Source organism: Protopterus annectens, chromosome 5.part1 (genome assembly GCF_019279795.1).
Source record: "Protopterus annectens isolate FY-2018-M chromosome 5.part1, PAN1.0, whole genome shotgun sequence".
Taxonomy (NCBI): domain Eukaryota; kingdom Metazoa; phylum Chordata; order Ceratodontiformes; family Protopteridae; genus Protopterus; species Protopterus annectens.
The window spans coordinates 616,417,610-616,436,533 of record NC_056736.1 but is presented as its reverse complement, the minus strand read 5'-3'; the positions used below and the strand labels follow the sequence as shown (position 1 = coordinate 616,436,533).

General features: G+C 36.7%; 1 protein-coding gene across 1 annotated transcript in view; it reads left to right on the top strand.

The window, feature by feature from the left end:
• RXFP2 (relaxin family peptide receptor 2) overlaps positions 1-18,924 on the top strand; it is a 1,960,183-nt gene that overhangs the window by 1,881,159 nt on the left and 60,100 nt on the right. Inside the window, exon 17 of the mRNA XM_044073236.1 lies at positions 1,283-1,501. Coding sequence (XP_043929171.1) covers positions 1,283-1,501 — 219 coding nt within the window. The remainder of the gene's footprint in view (positions 1-1,282; positions 1,502-18,924) is intronic.

Sequence of the window (18,924 nt, the reverse complement as noted above, 5' to 3'; positions counted from 1 at the left end):
TTATACATGTCATATTATGTAACTACAGATTTCCAATCACATTTAAACAGTTTCATATTTTCTAGGTAAAAACATATCCTGTTAATGGTGGCTGAAAACATGCCATTGTTTTATTAAATAAGCTAAATGCATTCATCTTTTAAGAAAATCAGAAACATGGAAATTTCATCAAAACAAAAATTCTTAATTCCTTGTAGCAATTAAATAAAAACAGTCACATGACATATTACTCAAGTAACATTTAAAAATACATGCCAAAATATATGTGCATATATTAAAAATTGCTTAAAACTAGTCAGGTAAAAAAACTATGCATGGAGCTCCATTTAAGCAGTTTTTTTTCGTTTGCCTTTTGTTTATTCATTTTTACTTTTATTATATTAAATAAAGCTACAATTGCTGAATAGTAACAAGAAGAGGGTACCTGTACTTTCAGGTTACACACTTTACAGGATGGATTCTGTAGCACTCTACATACATGAAATTGAGACTTTCAAAGCATGCTGTCTCCACCTGAAGCCAACAGCAGTGTTAATCATCTGTTTGAGTTTCAGGACTTGTTGACATTACTGTGGTCAAAAGTAAGGGTTACTGGAAACAGTAACAAGTGTAACTATGCATTGAAATAGAATGGCTCATTCAACAGACCATAGAAACTATTAATGGACAACAACTGTGAAGGTATCCTTAGCAGTGATTGTATTTTTATTTCTTTTTCATTAATTTGGTGATATGCTTTTAAATAGGTTTACTGATTTTTTGTTTACTCTTACTTTGTATAAATTTTGTCTGTGAAACTTAAATCTTTCCTAGTTTTTTCTTTATTCTTTTTTCTTTTTCTAAATAGTTAACTTTTCTTTCTTTATAATGCATACTCTGATAATTATTTCAAAAGTTTATCTTATTTTTTAATCTTTTCGATTCTGTAATACTGCAGTTGGTAAGTTATAATTGTTGCATTTTCTTCTGTTATATTTTAAACTTTAACAAACATTTCAATGAAAAACAAAGACAGCTCTGCAAAATAGGACTTTGATTGAAGGAGGGCAGGGTTAATGGAATTAATTTCTGTACGAGAAATGCTAATGAAGAATTCCCAAACTATGTTTGCATCTTTAAAAATAAAAGTCCCATGATTTCTAGTGCATATTTTATTTGCTTTAATGTGTTAGATTTTTTAAATAATTATACCTCATATGCAGTAAGATACTTTGTACTTCATCTTGTTGTTTCTTAATCTTGTCGTATATAGAAAATAACTTGCCAATTTCATTTCTTACAGGTGTGAATTTGGCTGCTTTTGTCATTATAGTATTTTGCTATTCCAGTATGTTTTACTCCATCAACAAAACTGGCCTTCAGACATCTAAGGTAAAAACTCACATTCACAGGGATGTTGCTATAGCAAATCGCTTTTTCTTCATAGTGCTGTCTGATGCTCTTTGTTGGATTCCCATTTTCTTACTGAAAGTCCTTGCTTTACTGGACGTCGATGTTCCAGGTAAGTCTGTCTATGTACACAATTCTAATTATGAAGAAAATACTAATTAGGAATGCTGTTCACAAAGTCTGCTGTTATGCTGTCCTAGACGATTACAGTAGATTTTGTGTTTTTTTCTTTCTTGTTCAGTATTTCAAAAATGTTATGTAGTACATTGTGAGTGCCATGTCTTTTCTTTCTATGTGTCTAAGAAATGTTCATTTTCGTAACAACGTTGTATTTTTCACTTTCTTAGATTTGGATTTTTTTCTTGAATTTAGTTGCAGATGTAACAGCTATAAGATTTTGTTGCATAAATGGAAATTTTCAGGCTTCCAACAAGCTTCTTGTTCTGATAATCCACCATACTTTTGCAGGAACCACTTATTACAATGTATAGTCCAAGAACAGGAAACATCAGAATGATTACTAAGCCAAGGCAAACATTTGGAATGGGATTTGACTGTGCAGCTATTCTAACCTCTGCGGGTGAATACATGCTCATAGGTTAAACTGACCTGCTTATGTTATACATGAATAGTCAGCTAAGCAGAATTTCAGAATAACCAAAGTACATTATCAGGTATTGTATTGCTGGTAAAAGAAATCTCCACTACCTTGGCTTCTTTCTGAAGTTTTAAGATCCCCCACATGTAGAACCTCCATTCAAAACAATTTTGCTGCTGTTCCCTAGATATAACTCATTATAATCATATTCTCTGTTCCTCCCCTATGCCATTCTTTACTGAATGTCTTTCAATTACTCTATTTTCTCTTAAACTACAGCAACTTCAGTATCTTGGACCGGACTCTCTGCAGTGTGATTAAAGCCTATGCTTGCAGTGACGTGCATTGCCAAGCCTCAATGTTAACATTTTATGGGTTTTTTTTCCCCTTGAAATCAATGCTCCTAAAAAAATGGAAAAATAATTATCCAAGATGACTGAAGATTCTCAAGTACTTTAATCAGTGATCACATTCATCTCTTTGAAAACTAAGTACCGAGACTTCATTAGACAACTTTTTAAACACAAACATTTTACATTACACATAACATTTGAAAATCATATGACCACATACTAAAACTACTTCATCACATTCTAAAATTAAAGCTTAATGGGATAGATGTCCTAAAAACAGTCACCTTGTTTAAGTTTCCTTTTTTTAAATAACTTAGAAAATTCACACTGCTGTTATGATTTTGGAATTTACATGCATTTCAAATGACCAGGCATTTATGCTCTCTGTATTCTAACTCTCCTCTGTCCACATCTTTCATCTTCGGCAACATGATCTAATAAATAAAAAAAATGCATCTTTAAAAATTGCTACATACAATGCTACATCTGTATAACGCATTAACAGAGCTTTCTTTGTTTGATGGAATAAATGTTTATTACATTCTATTTCTTAATTTTCTGTCAGTTTTGCCTGTGTAAAATCTCTAACATGTAAACACTATGATACCTATCCTTTGGCAAAAATAATGGAGAAATGTATACACATACAACTGTTAACCTACCTACTCGATCACAATTTATTAGCACCCTGTCAACATGGCTTTAGACCATTTCATAGCACCACCTCTGCTCTCTTATCCTTCACTAACCATATTAACAGCAATCGTAATATTGATACTCTTTCCTCAGCTGTTTTTATTGATCTGTCCAAAGCATTTGACATGGTGAATCACCACCTCCTTATAGACACACTCAAAAACCTGTCATTGGACAACCATACTATACAGTGGTTCCATTCATACCTACATAACAGGCAACAGGCTGTACTATGGGACAATACTTTATCTTCCCATGTCCCAGTCACTCTAGGGGTCCCACAAGGATCTATATTAGGCCCATTACTCTTCTCCATCTTTACAAATGACCTTCATTCTGTAATTCCTCAAGCTGACTGTATCCAATACGCTGACGACTCCACACTCATATGGGCTGCTGCTTCTCAATCAGAACTTCAGTCACTAACCCAAATGACCTTTAGTACAGTTGAAAACTGGCTCCTACAAAGACGTCTTATCCTTAACCCCAAAAAAACAAAAATGCTACTATTTACCCCCACCATAGAACCTCCCCACTTAACTTTACTATTACTTCAAATGATGGAACTATAATATCTCCGGTACCAACCACCAAACTACTCGGGGTACTAATAGATAACAACTTGTCCTTTGAACCTCACATTAATAACACCATAAAAATAGTAAACAAGAAACTAGGTTCCCTCTATAGAATAAAACCCTTTCTTACACCTCCAGCCAGGGTTACTATTGCTCGTACCCACCTCATCTCTACCTTGCTCTATGCCTCCCCTATCTATACCAAAATATGTAGAAGTAATCTGAGTAAACTTACATCCTCCTACAACAATATTGCCAGATTTGCAGCTGGGTCCTCCTATAGAACTCATCACTGTATCAATCTGAATCAGTTAGGATGGTTAGAGCTGCCAAATTTAATACTTTTCAATCAATTAATAGTAGCCCATAAGATCCTGTATTTATCTCAAAATACACCCATACTTACATCCCCCTATAATAACCTCAAGACCTTACGCTCAGCTAACAACCTACTTGTACAAATATCAAAATCAAACAACTTAGCTGGTGACACCTTGTTCTCCAGTACAGTAGGTAAAGCCTGGAACATCCTCCCAAGCCAGCTAACCTCAATATCCTCTGTCAGCTTATTTAAAAGCAAGCTTAAACCCTACCTCAAATCACACTGGCTATGCCCCTGTGTTAACCCAGACTAAGTACCTAACTATTAACTAGACTCCCACAATTCCTAGCCTATCATGATCTTGTGTTGTCTCACTAATTTTTAGTGAGCTTAACCTTCCTTAGGATTTTTTCTCATGTAAATAAGTATATACTGTGGAATGATCAAACACCTTCATATAGTATCACAACCTATGTGTTAAATAACACTAGAAACCCATCCTTGTTTGCTGTTCTTCTATACTCTATCTATTGATCTCTAGTGTTTTTCTTTCTTAGGTTTTTGTGAGACCTTAGTATCTCATCATAAATTACTAGGTGTATCTAATTTTGTAATATGTTATAAAGATTTGTACTACACCATTTCTAATACAAATGTATTAGTCTTATTCATCTATTCTTAGATAAAATTTTCCTTTTTCCTACTGAAATATAAAATATATAATCTTAGGCTTGTACTATAATTGTTAAAACTTATGTACCAAATTATACTGTTATTGTCTTTGTCTTGACCTTTTATGTTGTTGTAATTTGTGGAGCTTTTCTCCCCGGGCCTCCACTGAAAATGGACATATATCCAGCTGGACTAGCCCGGTCAACAAATGTAAAATAAAATAAAATAAAACATAAACCACATATTCAAAGCAGAGGTGATGGGGATTTGAAAGATGCCACACTGCAGTTCTCTTTAACTTGTTATCTTATACTTTTGTCACTGATTTGATAAACTTTCTTTTCTCCATGTCTCACTTCAAAAATAGTAATCTAATTTTTCATGAAACATGTTCTTCCTGTCCTTGTTATATCCCCATATCCTTTCTTTTTACCTTATTTAAAACTAATCTTGCTTCAGACAACTGATTTTCTAGTACCGCTATTGCTTCTTTTGCAAAATCTTACTACAGGCTATAATTACTAAATCATCTACAAATGTAATTAACAGTGGCTCTTTCAATCCTTCCCATTCCCATTTTGCCCTCTTAAACCTATATGTATAACTAACACCCCACTCTAACAACATCCTTGTTTTACTCCTGTACTTACCTTTATTCTGTCACTAAACCTTCTGCTGGAGAAGCATTATCCTCCTGCACTATAGCCAAACTCTGGACCCCCCCCCCCCCATTTTCAATTACCTCTGTAGGTTCTTGCACCCACTTCAGATCCTTACTAAAATCACACTTAAAAACTTGTCAGATATGCCCTTGCAACCCCCCCCCAATACCCTCCACTCCACCCACCCACTACCTCTCTTGACCCTCTATCAACAACCTACTCTTAGCAAGCTTGGCTACTCATGTTCCCAGCTAGCTACCACATAGTACTAACTTCTTGTTGCAACAACTTCTAATGGCTGTTATGTACCTCAAAAACAGATTTTATCAATTGTTCACTGATGAATCTCAACTACATTTGTAACCATGTTTAGTATATGTCACCATATTTTAAAATTGTACTATGTTCTACAGCTGTTTTACATCGTGTTTTATTCTTGTCTTACGTCCTCAGATGGAGTAGGGTCTATATTTTAAATGCTATGTTTTTTACCTGTATAATATAAGTAATACTTAATGTGGAGCTTCTCTCCCTGGGCCTCCGCTGAAAACGGACCTGTGTCCAGTCAGACTCTCCCGGTCAACAGATGTAAATAAATAAATAATAAAAATATATGCCGCTGCTCCAACACTTGTATTTTCATAAACTGTCTTTAGCATGTGTACCACCTTTACTCTACACCAGAATTTTGCATTACCTTCCCTACTTGATCATGACACACACTAGTAAAAGCCTCTGCTACATCATAAGACATTTATTTTCCTTTTTCTTTCTTTATATTATCTATAACTTTCTTTACTATTACTAACATTTCCTGCACCTGTTTTCCCTTTGTCTGTAAGACTGTTGCGTAGAGAGCATCTCTTACCACTGTTTGCATTCTCTTCTGTAAAATTCTCATAAAAATTGTAGTCAATATTGCCAATGTGATTGTCCCCCAATATTCCACCTCTCTTATTTCCTTCTTTATATCCCCTTTTATATATCTCTCCACTATTAATTCTGTCTGTAACAATTCATTCATCATAATTCCAATCTTTTCTTCCTATTTCATTACTTTATGTAAAAACAATCATACTCAAACCTATCTGGGTCTGTCCCTGAAATGAAATTCACATCCTGCAAAACCTTTTCCAGCTCTCTTGTTATATTATTTTCCAAAAAAAAAAAAAAAAACACTTGCTATTTTTTTTAACATTCCACATAGTTTTTTTTCAGTTTTTACAGCTGTATACATTTTCTGCAAAATAATTTGGCACTATTTCCATTATCTCCTGCTTATACAGACGATGGATGGAATTTATGGTCAGTTTCAGTTACGCAAATGCATTAAGGATCGTGGGGTTGTGCGTGAACATTCAACTATTTACACCAATGTAGAGTGACCTTGAACGTACTTATGCAAATAGGTAGATAATGAGATGTAAATGAGGCGTGATATAAAGCTTTATATACTAATTAAGTCTATTTTATACCATTTGCAACTTAGTCATTTTTTCTACTTTTCCAAGCTTGTTGTAGATGGGCTATAAAAAGGGAAGCATCGCTAAATCTATCAGAGTTGCATTATCTCTTATGGCGAGCTTTCCTATTTCTAAGTTGGAGTTGCTTGTTTCGGCCAGGCCAAAACTGCTTGTGCCTTGTAGCGCTTGCCCTCCAGAACGCAAAAATATAAACAAAGGCTTACCATTCAATCTCTGATAATCAAGAAATCCCTGATAGGTTTAATTTTGACAGGAATATACCATAAGGATCTTAGTAGGCATGCTAGTCCCTCATAGGTGCAGTGAAGAAATGCTTGAACTTCCTATTTCATTGGACACCAAAGTATGTATGGCCCTCACTATACTTGCTATGGAGACCTTCCACAGATAGATTGGGGACATGTTGGGGATCTCATAGGCTTCTGCTTCGAGGATACTGAAACAGTTCCTGGATGTACAGTTGGCACATGTGGATCACTGCATCTATCTCCTAGTGTCACCTCAGGACCAAGCCTGGATTATGCATGCCTTTATGGGCTGGCACATTTCCCTGAGGTTGCAATCAAGGCCCTTCCTGCTACATTCCATCAATTACCAGGTAGTGTGTGATGCATGTGGGTGCATCACCAATATCTTTGCCCAGCATCCAGGCAGTGCATACAATTCCCATATTTGGCAAACTAGTTCACTCTACCCCCTTTTCCTGCATGGTAAGGTGCCCAGTGATCACTTTCTTGGTAAGCTGAATCTCTCTTTTTTATTAAGTATTTATTCATGTTAAACTGTATTTCTGTATATTAATGTTTATTTCCTTGTTTTTCTCCCCCCTTCTTTCTTTGTTTTATTTTAAAGAGATACTGGATATTTACTGGAGCCATGGCTCATGACTCCAGTGAGAAATCCTTCTGGAGCTGCGGAGGAGACATATAACACATTGGTGTCCCAGACCCATATTGTCATTGAGAGGGTGTTTGACCTCCTAAAGAGCCACATCAGATGCCTAGGTGAGTCTGGGGGAGAACCCTTCAGAATGACCCAGCTACTGTGTGCAGGATGTTTCCTACCTGTTACATTCTGCATAATATAATCATGCACCTGTCTGGTGGTGAAATGACCCATACTGTCACTGCCACTCCTAGTTTTAGTCTCACTTTGTCTAATGATGACCACCTGGCAGCAATAGTAAGGTACCACATGCAGCAGGCTCCTGCATGACATGTAGCTGCACAGATTAAGAGGTGGCATAGTCTAGTGCTAGGTACCAGAACATTCAGGTTAGTATTTCCTGTCTTGTAAAAAACACGTAAAATATAATCGATGCATGCATTGATATTTGCAGACTATGCTGTGTAGTGCATGGTCTGCTGTCACTGTTCATCTGTCATTGTCTTTCGTCTTAAAATAATTTTGCATTACTACCTGTTTGCCTGACTGTTCATGGATTCCTGTTCAGTGATGCTGAAAGGCATCATATCAATAAATAAGTAAATCAATAGTTGTACCTACTGTACTGGATAGCTTTTGCTTTCATTAATTATTCACTGTGCAATAGAAAACGATACAGGCAACAATGAAAATATTCAGTTATATATCCAATTCCTATTTACTGAATTCTCTTTTGCTGCACCTCAGACTGTTTTTTAGTGTCATTCAAAATAAATTCTGACTTCAGACTCTGGCATCGTTTGTGCAGTAAGGAGAGTGTAGTCAAAGCTGTTAAGTTCACTTCCTTGTGATGTATTGGACATGAAGATATTTGGTTATTACTGTTGTGATTTCTTATGTGACTGCAACCAAAAGGAATGGTGATCCATGTATCGTTTTTTTTTTTCTTTAGTGCTCATTCCTGTATTTAATAGATGTACATAGAATTCCCTAATCCCCACAATCCAGTTCCAGTTAGATACATACATACGTACACATATTTCAAGCATAGGCATTACTGCCCTTCTTGCCTACCAATATACCAAAACAGTTGCTCCCATAACAAGTGTCCAGGCTGTTCTTAAAAATTTTCAAAGCTAGTGTTTGCTTTAATGTAATTTGGTAGTCTTTTCCATGTATCAGGTGGTCTGTCAGAGAACCAATTAGTACATTCGAATTCCTATAGAATCTTTTTTTTAATTTCTCCAAATCTTTTGGGTTTCTAATACTATGATGGGAATGGACCCCATTCCTAAGTCAAAGTCTGATTAAAGTTCATGAAATTAGTATTGTTTCACTGTTTGATGTCAGCAAAAAGTGCTCTTTGCAGCACCCACAATGTGCCCAGTAATGAATCCTTCTGCCATTCGTATGTAGTTACATGTACTTGTAGCATATCTAAATATGATTGTAGACTCCATTACTCCTACTACTATTGGAACTATCTAGGTATCTTTTTTCCACATCGCTTTCGTTTCTGCTTGCAAATCCTGATATTTTATATCTTTGTGTCTCTCTGTACGCAGGACACTGTAGTCATTGGGGGTGGTGACTTCAGTGATCAATGCTATTTTTGTATTCTTTTCATGGACCACTATATCTGGTTTTCTCCCCTCTATCCTTTGAACTGCTGGCAATGGATGACCCTGTGTGATGTAGACCATCATTTTCTATGATGATTTGTGGCTCATGTTTCCAGTGTTTTACAGCTACTTCAGTATCATAATGTTTGTACAATCCCCAGTGCAACAGTTTCATTACATTATTACTATGTACATCTATTATTGGGTGGCGCAGTGGTGCAGCGGTTAATGCTGTCGCCTCATAGCAAGAAGTTCTCTGGTTCGATTCTCGGCTGGGGTGCCTTCTGTGTGGAGTTTGCATGTTCTCCCTGCATGCACGTGGGTTTCCTCCGGGTACTCCGGTTTTCTCCCACATTCTAAAGACATGCTTCTGGAGCATTTCTCCCCGGGCCTCCGCTGAAAACATGATCTGTGGAACCTAGTCGGACTTTCCCGGTCAACAAATGTAAAATAAATAAATATATAAATTATGCCTTTCAGTATACAGTCCTTCTGTTGTTAGTATGTCGCAACCAGCACTGAGGTGTGCAACTGTTTCCAATTATGTTTTGCAAAACCTACATTTGTTTGTTTCTCCCACATGTTCAATGGACTTTGTAAACCAATGTGTACGTAGCTCACTATCTTGTGCTGCCAATATTGACCTTTCATTTCTTGGTTTTAATTCGCCTCTCCTTAACCATTCCTGTGTTCATTTCTGATCACCGTGGGATTATTCCAGAAGTTTTCTGTACTTGCAAATATATTTATGCTTTTTTCTCATTTCTTGCTTTCTCATCTGGTCCTTCACCTTATATTCTTTCTTTTGTTTTTTGGCACATTCAGCTGCTACCTGATTTTTATCTACTTCTGGTTTGATTTCCATTCCTGCTTGACGTCGATATGCTTCTGCTAAATTAAGCAGAGAAGACATCTTAGATTTATTCTCCTCATGTTTCAAAACTTTCACTATGTTTGGGTCTTGTGAGGTCAGCAGATATGTGTAAAGTCCCACGATTGCAGATCTGTACATGTAATCAATTTCAAGGAGGCCCATTCCTCCTTCAGAACGAGGAATATATAATCTTGGTATGCACTGATTTTTATAAATCATTTGGTGAGTGTGAAGCATCCTTCTTGTTTTCCTGTCTAATCTATCCAACATGTTTTGGGGCCAGTCAATCACTCCAAAACTGAAAGCTAGGACAGAAAGAGCAAATTGGTTTATAGCTTGGATTTTGTTCCTAGATATCAGTGCTGTTTTCAGAATTAATTTAAGTCTTATGAAATATTCCTTACTAAGTTTTATTCACATTTGCTCATCTTTTATTGTTGATCCTTCATCAGTTCCCAAATAGTTATACACTCCTTCTTGCTCAAGTTATTTTATATCACATTCTTGTCCCAAACTGATGTTTTCTTTTTCCTACTTTAAAGGTTGCTTTTGCACATTTATCAAAACCAGATGACATTCTTACATTATCTGAAACAGTTTTGACAACTTGCAGTTGTTCTTTCAGTTCCTTATCTGATGAGCTATACAGTTTTAAATCATCGACAAAGAAAATATGAGAAGTCTTTACACTCTGTTGCTTTCTAGGAGCCAAATTATAGCCATGGCCTAAGCTGTTAAGTAGACAGCTTAATGGGTTAAGGGCAAGGCAGAATATCAGCGGTGACAAAGAGTCCCCCTGGAATACCCCCCTTTGAATTTTTATCCCAGGGATAATAATTTGTCCTTTATCATGGCTCAATTGCATAGTGGTCTGCCACTGTTTCATGGTCACTGTAATGTGGTTGATCAGTGTAGGATATATTTTATACATTTTAAGCACTCTTTTATCCATTAATGTGGGATACCATCAAATACTTTTTTGTAGTCAATCCATGCCATACTTAGATTTTTCCCCTTTTTACAGTCCTCCACTCTGACTTTATTTAACAACAAATGATCCTTTGTTCCATGTGACTTTCTTTTATTGCCCTTTTTTTCTACTGCCATAATTAATTGAGTTTTCTTCTAAATGACTATAAACTCTGTCAGCATCAATTCCCATGTATAGTTTATACATTACTGGAAGGCAAGTTATTGGTCTATAATTTTTAGGGTAGCTTGCAGATTCACTCTTAAGTAGGAGCATTGTTTTTCCTGTTGATAGCCAGGTCAGTGTCTGCTCAGGGTGCACATATAAATAGTTCTTACTCATGGCTAAATCTTCGTGCAAAGATGTTAATACTTTTAGCCAAAAGTTAGGTACTGCATCTGGTAATGGGGTTTTCCAATTAGAGGCTTTTCTTAACTTTATTTCAATCTCTTTGGCTGTTACTTCATGCAATTTCATACCCTGTACCTTTAAAATTCTTATTCCTTCTTTAACTTCTTATATCCATTTAGCATCCTTTACATAGGTTGTCTGATGATTCTGTACTACTTTTTGATAACTCCCAAACATTCCCAGAGGTAGTTGTCTCTAAATGCCCTGTATACCTGATTCAGCTCTCCACTTACATATCTATATGAGATATTGTATCAGTTCAAATGTTTTAGTCTTTCAAATTAACTTAAAATTTCATATCCATGAATGCCCTTGGTATTTTCTGCTGTACTCTTTCCAGTTTACTGATGGTTGTTTTCTTATAAGGTTTCCATACATATTAATCCATACTCAAGTTTTGGCCTGATGTAATTAACAACCAATGACTTTATCATTTTTGATTTCTTAGACTTTATAGAGGTTTTTATACAACCTATAGTTCTATAACTACCAATAACCAATTGGTTGATATAATTAGAAAAGCTTAAAGCTGGATCTACCCATATATCCCGGTCCTTAAATGAATCTACAGTTTGAATTACTGTGTGGTGTATTAAATATTCACCTTTCAATTTATGTCAACCAAATCTCAAATGCTTAGTTTTTGATTTGTATGTCAGCATATTATTCTCCTGTACCCAAATGGTAAATTTAGTCAAGTTTTTTGCAGACATGCCCTATCTGTAACACACTTAATCAATTTACCCTGTTTCAAGTCATCTGCATAAAGACTGTAGAACACCTCAGATGAAAAGGATAGATCCAAAAGATACAATCTAAACAGCTGAACAGGAAGTTCTGTAAATGCTTCATATTCAAAGTATGGTGAAACTAATAGCTGTAAATGGAATAACTGAATATATATATATATATATATATATATATATATATATATGCCATCCTCCATCCCCATCAAAACATCATTCCAACTAAACAGAAAGCTTTGTCAATGAATGTAATTCACAGTAGTTCCAGATCAAAAGAGTCATATACATCTCCTGTTGACAGGCCTGGTGATGGTTCAATGGATTCAAAGACAGGCTACCATGACAACTGTAAGGTGGGTTAGTGCAATGGTGTGATCTAGACGAAGAAGGTGATCCTGCTGTCAGTGACCTGACATCGCTGCGTGACCATGACCATGACCTGGAACATGAGGTTTTCCTTGGTGTAGATGACTGTTGACATGGCCTGTGAGAAATGTGTTGTGATTGTTGACTGTGAGTATTGACGCTACTGTCTTCAGAGCCATGGATGGACAGAAGGTATTCATTATCTGGTGTTAGCTTAATAAGATTTTTAAAGCCACCCCCCACCCCGTAGTGGTTCTGGAAATTGCATTCTGCCTGGCCCTGCTTCTAACATTTGCTACCATATCGTTTAACCTTTTGTATGCACTATGCTAGAGACATGTTTTGGCCTCCAGCTGCATGTATTTCAACAACTATTTGGCTCCATGCTTTGCTGCTCTAGGCTTGTTTGGCCCCCTTTTACCAAAAAGAAGTTTGCCATATGTGTTAAGTGCTGCTATGAGTATACAATTTTCCTCATGGCTAAAATGATCATGTTGTGTCCTTGATTCCTTATTCAACATTGTATATTACACCCTAACAAGTGATACATATCATAAAATCATACAAATAATTTTTCACATTACTGTTGACATTTATTCCCCCCCCACCTTAATTAAACAAAAACAAAAAAAAAAAGAACACAAATGCCGTACTTCAGTTCATGACACATAGTGCTGTTAGAGTAAAAAAAATACTTTCATCAATAAGCATTAATAATGGTAGTTATTATCCATATATTAAAAAAATAATGTATGACATATGGAAAGGACAGGTAAGTGTTTTCTATTAAGAAAAATCAATATGTGACAAAGCAGTTTTTGGTTACACCAAACTTGCCAATAGTACCAACACCTGCTCTAATTAGCATGCTAGCAAAAAAGGGTTTGGTCAAGGTGATGTCACACACAACAGGGTTCTAACGTTGCTTAATACAGCCATGACCGCTGTTTCCTCATTGTTCTTCTGGCGCTTTGAACGACGGCAGCACCAGCGAATGTACCTTCTTCTCTATTTTCCACCCACACTACTCTCTCATAAAAAAAAAATTGAAAAAAAATAGAAAGGGGGGGTCTATCCTCTAAACAAAAATATAATGCACGTCCTCACCCACCTCCTCCAGCACAAACTTTCTTGATATTTCCCTTGTGTGTTCACCACTTTGTTTTGTGTGCCCTTTTTCAATCTGTCCTGTCCCCTTTTCTATTCTTTATTGAAACCATCAGTTATAAACCCTTTTCTCTTTAAAAAAGCTCAGCTGTTACACAGTCTGCAGCTTTTCTAAAACTCTTTGAGTGTGACTGTATTCACACACTCTTGCCCTTGATATGCCACAGGATATACAACTTATGATTTTGTGAAGTAATTCACAATTTTGAAAGGACAACTTTTATGCCATTTACTCTTACAAAAAGTGATAGTGTTTAGAGAAATTGTTTTGCTTTTCTGTATTCATCACAAATACTTTCACTGACCTTATTTGCATATCTGTGTAACACCACGTTTTGTACATGGCTGTCACAAACTTGTGAAGTCCCAGAGTTTGAATACTGGCCTAATTCTGTTTTACACAATAACTTTGTTAACCTATTTTCATCATATTTCACTTTCTTTCCCAGAAAAAGATGCTTTTATTTATTCTCATTAAAATTATATTTTCTTATACAAATAATATTTCTTGTGGACTTGTAGATTTCCAAGATAAACTGGTCAGAGCTGCTGAGAGAGAGTGCTTGGGAGTGTAGAAGGAGATGAGGGATAGGATGGTGGGTCTGTTAATAATGGGTTGAGTAAGGAGCAGCTGAGTTAGTAGGAGCTGGTGGGGGAGCTCAAGTCAGTTTAAGGATATGAGAGAAATACAGTGGTGTGAGTTGTAGGGTTGGTTAACAGTGGATTTATTATATGAGTATTTGAGTTTACACTTTAGAGAGGATGGTTAATTGATTACGACTGGAGAGACATAAAGAAGATTGGGAAGAAGATAATCATAGGTAAGGGAAAGCCTGGAGTCCTTAGTGAGAATTTTTTTTTCTATAGAGCAAGCCCAGTTTTTGGTGAGTCTTTCTTATGCAATTTTGGACATGAAGATCAAATTTTAGTTGATCATCTATGATAGCACCCTGGAGCTTGGTATGTGTCTCTACATTTATAGCAGTATTGCCAAGGGATGTGACGGTGAATGGAGATTTAAGATGTAAAAAAAACTTTGGGAGGAATAAAAGAAGTTTTTTTTTGGGGGGGGGGTTAGTATTAGTTGACTGTCAGTTAACCATTTTCCAACAGAGATGAAGGCGTTTTGGGTTAATGTGTGAAGGGGTGAAAGATTATCTAAAGAGCAGATGACAGTGGAATCATCTGGATATTGGATGAGAAAGGACAGTGCAGATGAAGTATGAAGACAATTTGTGAAGATGTTAAATAGTAGTGGTCTGAGAATGGAACCTTGATGGACTCTAGTATTAACAGAGAGGAATTGTGGGAAAGAGAAGAGCCATTTGATAGACTGCTGTCTGTTGGTAATGTAACTTGAGAACCATTTGAGAGTAGGATTAGAGAGACAAAGATCTGACATTTTAGAGAGGAGTTTGGGTGAGATACAGTGTCAAAGGCTTTGGAGAGGTCTAGAAATAGACAAGTAACCAGTTAATTGTTGCCTCTAGCTTGAGTGATAGTATGAGTGAACCAGATTAGAGAAGTAATCATGCTACCACCAGGGCAGAAACCATGTTGAGTAGGAGTGAATAGATTTTCCTGAAGAAGATCATCAAGGAGCTGTTTGTGTATGCACTTGTCAAATATTTTTGAGAGCAGGACAGAATGGCTGTGGGCCTGTAGTTTGAGAGATCAGTGGAGTGTCCTCCTTTATGGATGGGTAGTATAGCATAGAATTGTTTCCAGATAGGGGACAGTAGATTTATGGATACATCAGTTTATGAAGATAGAGATAGGGTAGACTATTGAGCTAGCACATAGCTTTAGAAAGACTGGTGGTAAATTATCTGCTGAGGGGAGCACAGCTTCCACTTATTTAGTAGAGATTTAATGTAGGCTGTAGGGGCAGGTTTGAGTAAAAATGTAGTTTTATGGCCTGAGGGAGATGGAGGAATAGTAAGACTGGACATGTGACTATTCTGGGTTAGTTTTCTAATGGAGGCAATTAAATAAGAGTTAAGAATGGTGGTGTTTTCTAGGGGAGAGCTATTGGGGCAAAGGTTAGTTATAGTAGGGCAACCAGGTAGAGAATCTTTTTATAGTGTGCTAGAATTTTTTTAAATTGTTTTAATGGTTTGTTTAAGGATTAAGGTAGAAGTGTTTTGTCATAATTGAAATGTTTTAGTGACGTTTTGTAGCTCTTTATAGCTGTGAAGGTGGATGGCGGATTTTGTTTTTAGCTAGTCTTTCACAAGTTATCCCTTTTGTACGTAACAGACCAAGTAGACTGAGAAAGCCAAGATGCAAAAAGAGATTTCATTCTGATTTTTCCTAAGGGGAGCTAGGGAACTGAGAATGTCTAGAAAAATGCAGTTAAATTTTTGTACACCTTCCTCAAGAAGAAGGTTTAAGAGGAAGGAGCAGTTTGTAGAGGATAGTCTATTGTTGAATTCATTGGGGTTAAAGTTGGTGAGAGTATGGCACTCTTCATATTTGTGAGGCCTAATTTGTGGAGGGAATATCTTTGGATGCAAGTGGGAAGGTGATCACATATAGAATAAGGCAGTGTTTTGGGGTGGTGGTACAAGTTTGGAATGGATACTAGGATCCAGTCAATGACAGAGCTGTAGTTGGTAGGCTTGCTGTAGTGGGTAGGGGTTGAAATTAGTTGTGTGAAGCCTTGAAGATTTATACTAGTTAGGGGAGTCAGTGATCAAAGTTTGCCAATCAATATTAACGTCTCCCAGAATTAGTATTTCATAAGATCATATGATATGTAGTGAGTGATCTAGGAGAGGACATGTTCAAGAATGGCGATGTTATTAGTACTCTCTCTTCTACCTATCCTAACTACTACTTACTTCTTAACCTCCTATGAACAACCCGTTCTCTCTACCCTTACCCTCCCTTCCAAACAAACTCTATCACCTTCACCAGCTGTATCTACAAGCTCCCTTAATGTCATTTACAAACCCAGCCACTTTCTAGCTAAATATCACCGATTAATACAAATTAAATATACCATCCTAAGTAATAAAAAATTATTTGACTACCATTGTAAACCTCTCCAATTTAACAACTTTATATTACTCCACTCCTTAATAGATGGAGACATTCATCCTAACCCTGGTCCAAATCCTTCCCTACCCACCACAAACTGCAACCAACATAAAACAATCCCCTTACCCTCAACCAAAATTCACTTTCTATAGCCCATCTAAACATACCCAGTATTTGCAACAAAATTCCCCAGGTTCATGCCCTTCTAGATGTACATCAGTTTGACATCCTCTGTTTATCAGAAACATGGCTTAAACCCACAATAAAAGACAATGAACTTATCTCCCCAGGTTATGGCATCCTTCGTTGCGACCGCACAAGCAAAAAAGGTGGAGGGGTAGCAATTCTGTACAAAGCAAGACTACAAATTAGCAGTGTAAATCTTAACCTACCCTCAGATAATAGTGCAGAAATATTTATCTCTAAACTACAGCTTAACTCACACAAATCAATAAACATCATCTGCTCCTATCTTCCCTCAGGAAAAAACACAGTATACTAGAATACCTTCTAAACTGGCTTTCTTCGAACCTCCCTCAAGAAACTTAGTCCTAGGTGACTTTAACATAGACTGGAATTTATGCAGCTGTACTAACCCCACCTCCCTGATCAATCTGTATGGCTTCTCACAAGCTATAAACTCTCCCACCAGAATAAATAAACTTAATAATAAAAAAAGCACCTTGGATTGGATACTTACAAATAGCCCACGACAAACATATACAACAGGAACCCTTCCAGATGACCTAAGTGACCATTCACTAATATATATTACCAGACATAAAATAAGCCAAACTATCCCTATTTCGGTCAGAATAGTCTGTACCAAAAAACATTTTGACCCCGAACTGTTCCAAACTGAACTTAAACAATGTGACTGGTCACCTCTTAAATCTCTCCCTATAAACGAGGCAGTGGAATACTTCAATACCACTTTCTTAGCAATCCTGGACCATCATGCCCCAACATGCTGTATTAGAAACAAAACTAAACCAGCTCAATGGCTCTCTAATCAAACTAGAAAACTAATCCTTTGCAGAAATAAATCTTGGGCTAAATGGCATACCACAAAGAATACTATTGATCACCAAACCTTTAGACAACAAAGAAATATGACAAAAAAAGCCATCCTATTAGATAAAAGGAACTTCTATCTCCAACTACAACAATCATCCCTCAAAGAACCACAAAAATGTTGGACTAGTATTAACAAACTTCTATACCCAGGCAAAACTGCCACACCTAATCCTCTAGGCTCCAACCCTGACTGCCCAACACAAACAGCAAATGCCTTCAACTCTTTCTTTACTACTTCTATACTGAATCTTGCAAACCATCTATCCCCTGACACCTCTAATCTGCCTATTCCTACTTCCATTCTTCCCCCATTATTCCACCTGGAACCAATACCCACATCCTATATCTGTTCCCTAATCCAAAAACTAAAACCTACTACCCCCTCAGCTGATAAACTCCCAGCAGAATTCCTGCAAAAAGGAGCTAAGGCTATTGCTTATCCCATCTCCATATTTATCAATAAAACCATAAAAGAAAGCACTAATCCCATCTATCTGGAAAATTTCTTACATAATTCCTCTTCACAAAGGTGGAAACTTCAATGATTTCTCCAACTTTCGCCCCATAGCTCTACTCTCTCCACTTGCTAAAATAATGGAGAAATGTATCCACAAACAATTACTTAACCACCTTCTCCATCACAATCTACTTGCTAACTGTCAACATGGTTTCCGCCCATTCCATAGTACCACCACAGCCTTGCTATCCTTCACTAACTGTATCAACAAAAATCGCAACAATAATATGCTTTCTACTGCTTTCTTTGTTGACCTATCAAAAGCCTTCAACATGGTTAACCACCAACTCCTCCTACACCTACTGAAGTCCCTCTCACTTGACAGCCTAGCTATGAACTACTTTACATCCTACCTTGAAAACAGACAACAGGCAGTTATCTGGCAAAATCATCTTTCGAATCTCCTCCCCATCTCTCTAGGTGTCCCTCATGGTTCCATATTAGGCCCTCCACTGTTTTCCATTTTTATAAATGACCTTCGTCTATCCACTCC